The sequence below is a fragment of the Arachis ipaensis genome, chromosome B10 (genome assembly GCF_000816755.2).
Source record: "Arachis ipaensis cultivar K30076 chromosome B10, Araip1.1, whole genome shotgun sequence".
Taxonomy (NCBI): Eukaryota; Viridiplantae; Streptophyta; class Magnoliopsida; order Fabales; family Fabaceae; genus Arachis; species Arachis ipaensis.
In genome coordinates this window covers 98,907,654-98,917,109 of record NC_029794.2, presented here as the reverse complement: position 1 = coordinate 98,917,109, position 9,456 = coordinate 98,907,654, and the positions used below count along the sequence as shown (strand labels likewise).

Genomic DNA, 9,456 nt, shown 5'->3' with positions numbered 1-9,456 from the left:
AGAAAAAAATCAAACAAAGAAAAATATATATAATGCTGCAAAATCATCAAGAAGAGATAGAGGAAAAGAAAAAAAAACACAGCAATAAAAAAACAACGATGAAGAGGAAATACACGAAGAAGAAGAAAAAACACAAAGAAGAAGAATGTATTCATGTTAAAGAGTGTGGGATACAAACTTTTATGTTAGTGAGAAGACACAATTTCACTAATAAAACTATTTTTTGTTAGACTTGGACCAATTTGATTGAACTTGGTTGCCAATAAAACTTGAATATGTAGTAGGACTGAAAATAAAAATACAAAAAAAAAACTTGGGAAATTTTTTACTTAAAATTAATCCATGGTATCCAGCTATTGAATTAAAATTTCATACAATTTAATAATAATTTAATACTTTTGTAAATGTTGACTACTATAGTATATGCTTATTATAAACTTTTAGATATATATAAAAAAATCAAGATTATGTTGGACATAAAAATCAAGATTTTAATTTTCAAAAGTTTACACTATTAATATATTTAAAATCGAATTTAAGTATCAATACAAATTAAAAGCTATTCAATGAAACAAATAAATTATACCTCTTGAGAGAATTGAGCCACTGCGTACAAAAGATCTATTACATAGGTATGAATTAACTAAACTGAATCACTGGTTATCAAAATAAATATAGCGAAGATTACCACTCTCCAAGCTTACCTATGATCACATCAAAGAAAAGAAAATCTTGCCTTTGATTGCAGACAAGCTTGAAAGCAAGAAGTTAACAACTTTGTATCCAACATATTATGTCTAACTGACTATAAATATTAATAATTTACAAGTTCATAAGACAATGGGGATATATATCTGTTCCAAGGGATGAAAAAGTAAACGAAGCACAACAAAATTGGTTAACATCTATACCAATGGCTTGTGCCTATGAAGCCTTGAACTCTCGCTAGCAACAAATTCTAGTTTATCCCAAATTTACATCTCAGCAACTAAGAAAATAAATGGAGAAATTGACTATTACCACTATTACCTTAACTGATGTTATTCTGAATATCCTATAAATTATCTTTCAGTTAGATACTATTCGCCCCTCTTCACATCACTCTCAGAACATTCTTTGTTCCTCTGCTTTGCCATCCCTGGAACAACAATCATTGTGCTCTCGGATGACAAAGCGCTGGAATCCGCCTTCTTATCCATTGTTGGCAAACTCGGTTCTGATTTCCCGTAACTTCCGAATTTGATATTGAGTTGACATAAGGGGGAATTCTTGGCCTGCTCAGAGATAGTAAAATGAATAGACTCCTGGACTTCTGGTGTGCTTTTTTGGTGAATGCTTGAAAGAAGAGGGAATTCTTCCTTCGCAAGCTCAAACGGCCTTGAATTACCGTTTGCGCCAGGTGTCTCATTGGAATGAACCTCCTCTGGTGGCTGCTTTTCCTGAGGTGATTTAGGCAATACATTATGACTCATGCCTGAAGGAATTGCAAATTCTTCATTTGCAACCTTGACAATATTTGAATTACTGTTTGTTTCTTTGGAATGAACCTCCTCCGGTGGTGGCTTTTTCGGAGGTGATTTTGGTAACACATTATGGTGATTCACAGGAGCATGTCTCCTTGGTTTGTTCTCCTTTAAGCGCATATCCCAATAAGAATTATGAGTCTGCAAGATTCAACATTGTTAGAGATGACATAGCTAACAAAATCTAAATAGGTAGAGAAAAGTTTGATAAAGAAGAAAAACGTACCACATCAGGTATGTATGTGCCAGTTCCTCGTGATTTCCGTATTTCTTCAAGGCCGAAAGTTGCTTCAAGGCCGAAAGTTGCGTGCGGAACATTCTGTCGATAGAATGTATGTGCTGGGGCATATACATCGGTTTGTATAGGGACATATACATCATTCTGTATTGGTACATAAACATCAGGACATGTTGGGGCATATACATCTGTCTGTATTGGTACATACACACTAGCACCACTTTGATAATACAAATTCCAGTTTTGTTGCGTCGATACTGCATGGATGTCAGCCTGAGTGGCTGATGATTGTGAGCTTGGAAGTGCAGATAACGGCCTGGGAGAGCTACAGTATAACTGAAGATATTGTAGGGCATCATAGTAATTTTCACAATCTCCATAGAGTACAGGTTCTTCACATCTTCCAGTACCAAATGCATGAACAGGAACTTCAACATCTGGCCTTTGCCCTTTCCCATTTCTGTCCAAAGTGTTCATGAAAAACCTCTCTAGTGCTGAACCCATCTTTTCCCCAGGAAGTGCAAGGATCTCCTTAAGCTTTCGAGCGCCAAAGGAAAGAGCAAATCTAATTCGATGCAAATTTCCTGCAGGCAATAAGGCTACGACTAAGCAAAGGAAAAGTGTGAAAATTTACAGATTTGAAAATTCATAAAATACCATAGCCAATAGCTTAGTTACTTAAGCATCATATATAAAACACTAGAAGAGACCAATAGATATAAACATCTGCAAAGATATTGAAGCAAGTCTTAATGCATTTGTTAATTGTATGCAAAATTGTAGAGAACTCATACATGGTTTCCAATCATGTATATATTCCTCCAAATTACAATAATTTCCATGAGATAATATTAGAATCTACATAAATTTCTCAAGTCCCTAAATTGTTATGAAGGATCAAGTCCTTAAAATATTACCTCTGCTGACGCTACGACCTAGGTTGTTGTCGTTTCTTAGAGGATCCAAAATGTTCATATACTTGGTGGGAAATTCATGAGTTTTAGTCTCGGACTCTTTTGCTAAAATAGAGCACGTATCCCTGTAATTTTTCAGAAACTCTTTGTCAAGCAAAAAACCGACCCGCTCACATTCTGGTGTCTCTGCAACATGCACGAGTTGAGATTATCAATGACGAACACTTGAAAACTAAACAATCCCATCGTCATATATAAATCCAATTGCTAATATGATCCAATAATGCTTATCACATACCAATAATTTCTGGAAGTGAAGATAAGGGCTTGGAACCATCAATTGTGACATAGTTACTTTCCCAATCAAACGCACTGTAGTAGTCCAAAAATTTGTACAACACCTGCTAACAGTAGCAGTCAGCGGGTTTCTTCTTCACATATATGCAAATTGAAGCGATGACAGGACAAACAAAATTTACTCAAGATTCAATTTACCTCTAGAGGACCACGCAATGATGAATGATAAAGATTGATAATATACAAAACTAATATTTCCACTGCATATGTGGATAACAGGCCATGGTGTGCACCAAGAATTCGGCTCTCATAATAGCACCAAGCTTTGATTAAGATAATACTGCGCTTCAAAAGATGGTTTTTCCCAGCAAGTTTGTCAACCTGAGAAGTTTTTAAACAAAAATATAAAATTAGAATTAGCAAGTCACCATATTAACAGGAAAAAGAAATGAATTGTAGTCAGATTTGGTTAAAAAAATAAAAAGTTGAGGAACAATCATTTCAAAGAACCATAGCATCAAGAACTAGACATGAATAGTAGGGAATTAGCACAAATTAGATTTCACCTGCTCAAGAAAGTGCATAGCACAAAGTCCAGCCATCTGATTGAAAGAGATGTCAACTGCAATATTTTTCACCGTGCATTTCACAACTTGGACCTGCAGTCCATCATCCAAACATCAAAATCAAGTCTAGCAAAATTGAGAATTTGCGATATTGTATGAATAAGATTCATATTCGATTCGATAGTTTGTTTTTTAAAAAATCAAGATAGCATTTGAAATACAAACATTAACTTCAAAGTTCTAATCACAACAAAGAATAAGATAGTTTGCCCTTAACCTTTGCATGTATATGTTGTATGTCTGTCACTTGGAATTCAGAATTGCCTTTACTTTGGAGCATACTGCATACCATGTTAGCCAAATCCTCCTCATCCTTTTCATGACTGAGAGCTGTCAAGTCAATATCTCCATCCGGAAGATAAGTTTTTAGCGGGACTGAACCAAATGGAAAGACCTGTACATGGCCCACAAAAGGGAAAAACATTCATATATGGCCAATGCTATAAAATTGGTATAATGCATATTCATGAATAAATGAACTTGTTATTAGCAATTAAAAGTCCAGGCTTTTAAAATTAGAAGTAATGACGCATCAACTAGAACCAGAAACAAGGTTAAGAAAATCATCGATGTTTGAATTGAAGGCAAATGATTTTAAGAGATTGTGTCCAATCCCCAAGACAACAAATGGTCCGAGGAAGTGAAGATGCGCATTCAAACTTTCAGCTGATAGGGGACAATGGTGAATTTCTTTAATTGAGGAAGTTCAATGTGTAAAGCATCACATGGAAGGTTGAAGAAAGTAGGATCATATTGATCACTAGACTTAAATTGGAAATGATAACTTTCATCTTCCATGGATAAAATCTATTTTAGATTTTGAAGAAAATCAATTTAGTCATATAAATTAAGACTGCGGCATACAGGAGAAAAAAACAAGGTTGCTGTAACCTAATAACAATAATCCATTAAGAAAATAATGTAATATGGCTTCTTAGGGTAGTAAAATCATACTAGAATCTAACTGCTTCTGAAAGAAAAAGAAAGATAGGATAACCAAAAAGGGATATATAAGTACCAACCAACCAATCATCCATAAACAAAACAGACATCAAAGAACATTCAATGCATGATTAGGCGGACACAAATGCAACAGATTAAAAGAAAAGGCCAATGTTGCACCAATGGAAATTACAAATATGCAAATTGGATCAAAATATTCTAACCTCTGCTCCATAGTAACCTCTAATCAGCCTCCGAACATATTCAATAATCTCCTTTCTAGTCACCTCAGAAATTACATTTGGTTGAATTGTACATAGTATCTCTTGGGCCCTTTCTTCAGCCATCAGCCATAGTTCCTCATCGAAGAACAGCAGTTGTTGGTTAGGCAAGGATGGGGGAAACAAATTTTCTTGCCTATTTTCCATGGTAGCTGCAAATACCAAAACTCAGATATCCTGCAAATTAAAATCCTAGAAAAAACCAAAACACAATGTCAGCATTGTATACAATCACTGCGCATAAAACAGTAAAACATACCCCAAAAGCATGGATCTTTTTACAAGAAAATTAAGTTTATCAAAACAGAAACAATTAGCCAAATTACATTCCAGAGAACCTAGGATGATGGATAAGATAGAACAAGCAGTACTAGTTAGTCAAATCTACAGTGAATGATGCAAAGTTTTATAGTTGAAAGTCACACAATGCGGCCAATAAGCCCCCACCCAAACCATCAATCACTCCTCATCCAATCCAAATGCTTGCGAAAGAGAACTATGCAGGAAAAGTAGTCACATGATACACGAACAAAAAAAAAATTGGAAGGAAAAACTTGTAAAATAGAGCAGTGACAAATTTGAAGAAACAATGATCATGACTTAAGACTGCAACTGAGGTGAGTTCTGATGGACAAGACATGCAGAAAACTTCTCTCACAATTCACCATCAAAATCAAATTGTAACTCCAATAGTGAGTTCCTTTACTTTATATTACAATGAAGTGAAGCCTTCATTATTAGTGAACCAACACAGAACAAAGCAAGCCATTAATGGCTGAGATGCTGAGTCAAGGATAGGAGAGAAGGAGGTCCTTGTTATGGTTTCAAATGTCATAACAGGTATGATATCAATATTTTGAGAAATTCAAATTCAGCACTTACGTTTGATGCAGAAAATTTAGATCACTAACCATTCAACCATGCAGAGAGGAACATAAAAGAATGTACATTGAGCTGAGATGGCACCCAAAAACCAAAAACTAATGGCCTTCTGATTTTAAATAAAAAAAGACAACTATATAGTCACAGAATTTTCCCTCCATGAAAACCCCCATTGTGTCCTCTTACTTACCTCAATAAAGGTGATCAGCCATCAGAGCAGAAGTGAAGAGAAGCAGAAGGGAGAAAAGTAATACCTTCAAGAAACACAAAAGAAAAAAAGGTGATGACTTTTCTGTTCTGTCGGTCACCTTTCAAGCTGAAACAAACACCGACAGAACACCATCGCCAATGGCAGAATGAGCAGGAAAATCATAAGCCCTAGTAGGCACAGAAACTCATTCTCTCAAAACTCAAAAGCCCCCAATTGTTGAAAAGCACTGTAGAGTTACGGTGGTCCCCACCAACTATACACCGGGGTTGGTAGCCTCTGAAATCTGATGTGTCTCGATCATCTGGTTCCCTTAAATACCCAAAAAACAGAACCTTTTTTGGTAAAAAAAAAACACCTACACACCCCCAGATTTTCAAAACCCCAAACTTCATCCACAAACACGTGTAATCTGCATAGGGCTTTTGAAATTTTGTCATAATTTGATTAAAGAAACCGCACATAAATACAAAGACGGTTACACAGACTTCCAGCCATTCTTCGTCATCAGTTTCCCGCCATGTTGACGGCCGCTATTCTCACTCCTCTATCCTCATCTCATTTTCGCATTTCACGTAACTCAATTCCTCAAAATCCGTGTCGTAGCTCCAAAGTCAACACCTTTGCGCCGAATTTCAGGGGTGGCTGTAAATGTGAGACTCAAACCGAAAGGGGGTTAGAGTTTGAAATTGGCGGTGCATTCTACCGGCAAGAGAGCGCCTCCGGGAGGGACCTCGGAGTACTCGCCGCTTTCTTGCATAAGAAGTCCAATGGGAGCTTGCGCGTGCTTGATGCGCTTTGCGGGTGCGGTGTTCGTTCGCTTCGGTACTTGGTTGAAGCTGAAGCTGATTTTGTTGCTGCTAATGATGCGAATGATAGCTATGGAAGCACGATTGCAGAGAATTTGTCGAGGGTGAAGAAGGGTTCTTGTGATGAGAGTGGAGAGAGATGGAAGGTTACTCATTTGGAGGCTAATCGTGTGATGGTGGATTATTATCTTCAAAAGAGTTTCTTTGATTTCATTGATGTTGATTCTTTTGGGAGTGATTCATCTTTCTTGAGGTCTGCAATGAATGCTTTGAGGCTGGGTGGTTTGCTCTATGTGACTTCTACTGATGGATACTCTTCTGGTGGACACCGTCCCCATCAGTAAGAATCTAATATTATTTAGTTTTTTTATTTTTATTTTTTCATGTCATAATCTTAGCTAGTTCAATTATAGATTTGTAGGAATTTATGCTTGGTTGTGATGCTTTCCCTAGTTTTGATGATGTTTTATAACATAGTTGTACAAGTGTTGGTGTCTGTTTAAACATGTGACAGTTTCTGGTTTGAGACGGTTTTAGTGGTTTTGATGATATCTTGTGACCAAGTTGGACTAATCTTAGTGTCTGTGTATGAACATGTGAAAATTGCAGTGCCTGGTTTGTGTTTGTTCTGGGAAATTCAATGTGACTAGGCAAGTTTTGACATGTTCTGTAACTACTATCTGTTTTTATTGCTAGTTCTTTAGCTGCATATGGAGCCTATGTGCGCCCTATGCCATATTCGAATGAGGTTGGTTTGCGAATGCTTATAGGTGGAGCTGCCAGGGAGGCTGCAGTGTTAGGGTATCATATTACTCCCTTGTTTTCGTACTATGCATATCACGGACCTGTTTTCAGAGTCTTACTCAGATTAAATCGTGGCAAGATTCATGACAGTAGGTAACGTACTTCTCTGCTTGTGTTGCACCTTTATCTAATTATCTTGTTTGTGTTACTCCCTTGATTTGATTTATAACTCATATGGTTATTGTAGGCATTATGGCTATATTGGTTACTGCCACAAATGTGGAAATTCTCATGAATATTCTTGGGATCAACTTGGTCAGATTAGTTGCTCTTGCAGTATGCCAATGGTATATTTCAGGTTTTCCATAAGATTTCATGAAGTTTGTTTGTTTGAATCCTAAGTTCCAGATATATTAGTTGCTTTTTCCTATTGAATATGCTTTGTAAGTTATGTAGCAGCAACGAATTTATGTTATGTAACACTTATTTTTACTCTTCCATTCTGTCAGTTGCTTAAATTATTGACTTATATAACTATTGAAGCTTCTGCAATCTTTTATTACTTTTCATTTTCAGGTTTCAAACTCCCTTGTGGTGTCCGGACCGCTTTGGACTGGACCTCTTCACGATGCTGCATATCTTGCGGACATGCTAAATCTAGCCAAGGAGTGGGAATGGGTTGAATGTGACAGTAAAAACAGTCTTGGAAAGCTTATAAACCGAATGATTGATGAAAGTGACCCTAAGTTGCCATTTGGGTATATCAAGTTGGATGAGGTGCTTGTGCTTCTTGTTGAAGCAATGTCTATTAATGAATTGTAGAAAAGGAATGTTTAGCTATTTGGTCAGAATAATAACTTACAGTAGTTTTTGTTGTACTTACTCAGATGGCAAGCCGCGCAAAAATTAATTCTCCATCACTAAAGGCCTTGATGAATGCCATGCACCAGGTATTCTATAACGTGGTAACAGAATCAAAGTCATACATTGTGTAGTTTATTAGTTATGCATTTCTCCTTTGGATGATCTTTGTTAAGAATATATTTTACTTCACTTTATTTCAAAGTTGTTGATGATAGCCATCCTAAAATTAAAATTTTTAACATTGTAGAAAATACCCTTACTGCTTACGGTAGACATGGTAATGATAGGAAGCAATGACATTCTTGATCTATATAGTCAACCTCACTTAGTATGATAAGGTTTCATTGTTGTTGTAGAAAATGATTTAGAAACTGTGTTGTTTGATTGCAGGAGGGTTATGCTGCAAGCAGGTCTCACATAGCCACAAATGCAATCAAGACCAATTGCCCCATGACAGAATGCATTAGGATTGCAAAAGAACTATTACAAGTTCCTGTTTCATAATGGTTTCGTTGCTGAACCTATATTTAGTTGTAAAACCGCACAGGTAGTGCCACCCAAGGTCTTCATGGTTTGATGCTCGAAAGTGTTAAATGTAGAATCTACTTTTCTAGGTCAAATCAAGTTTTGTGCCCTAATTTGGTGTTTCAATTAACAGCGAGATAGATATGCATTACGTTTATGTCCCAGTGAGAACATTTTTTAGGAAAACTATTGAATAATATTGATGATCGAGATTCTAAACTCCATTATTCATAATATTTGTTCTTTTAAACACTTAAAACTCTGTTTAGAATACACAAACACTTCTTTCATCACACTGTAGCAAATTACCAATCTCTCTAATACTGTGATTCTAGGTTTTTTTCGCGTTTGGATGAGGCTGAGTGTTGATAGGTTTTTTGTTATGAAAAAGTATATTTTTTGTCTCTAATATTTGCTATCTTAAAAAACATTCATAACGTTTAAGTTGATTTTGTGCTTAACGTTTTCGATTCATTTAATTTTATCTTTAATATTTTTTATTTTTGTCAAAATTATCCCTTGACATTTTTTATTTTGGCCCTAATATTTTAGATGGAGTTAACATCTAGAGATAATTTTGACACAAATAAAAAATTAAGACAA

The 9,456-nt window shown here is 35.9% G+C and overlaps 2 protein-coding genes across 3 annotated transcripts; one reads left to right on the top strand and one right to left on the bottom strand.

The window, feature by feature from the left end:
- Nucleotides 786-6,084, bottom strand: LOC107623369. Of its 2 annotated transcripts, none has more exons than XM_016325602.2 (9): nucleotides 5,958-6,084; nucleotides 4,765-5,013; nucleotides 3,816-3,992; nucleotides 3,539-3,631; nucleotides 3,171-3,353; nucleotides 2,974-3,076; nucleotides 2,679-2,861; nucleotides 1,750-2,345; nucleotides 786-1,664 (listed from the first exon to the last, which is right to left on the bottom strand). In XM_016325602.2, the coding sequence occupies exons 2-9, from the start codon at nucleotides 4,966-4,968 to the stop codon at nucleotides 1,080-1,082; spliced, it is 2,124 nt and encodes a 707-aa protein (XP_016181088.1). In that variant the 5' UTR covers nucleotides 4,969-5,013; nucleotides 5,958-6,084; the 3' UTR covers nucleotides 786-1,079. The 2 variants fall into 2 exon arrangements, with proteins under 2 accessions (XP_016181088.1, XP_020970683.1); XM_021115024.1 differs by having other exon boundaries at nucleotides 5,894-6,005.
- On the top strand, nucleotides 6,325-9,077 carry LOC107623370 (tRNA (guanine(26)-N(2)/guanine(27)-N(2))-dimethyltransferase). Its single transcript, XM_016325603.2, has 6 exons — nucleotides 6,325-7,060; nucleotides 7,417-7,617; nucleotides 7,712-7,811; nucleotides 8,041-8,241; nucleotides 8,352-8,414; nucleotides 8,719-9,077. The coding sequence occupies exons 1-6, from the start codon at nucleotides 6,432-6,434 to the stop codon at nucleotides 8,830-8,832; spliced, it is 1,308 nt and encodes a 435-aa protein (XP_016181089.1). The 5' UTR covers nucleotides 6,325-6,431; the 3' UTR covers nucleotides 8,833-9,077.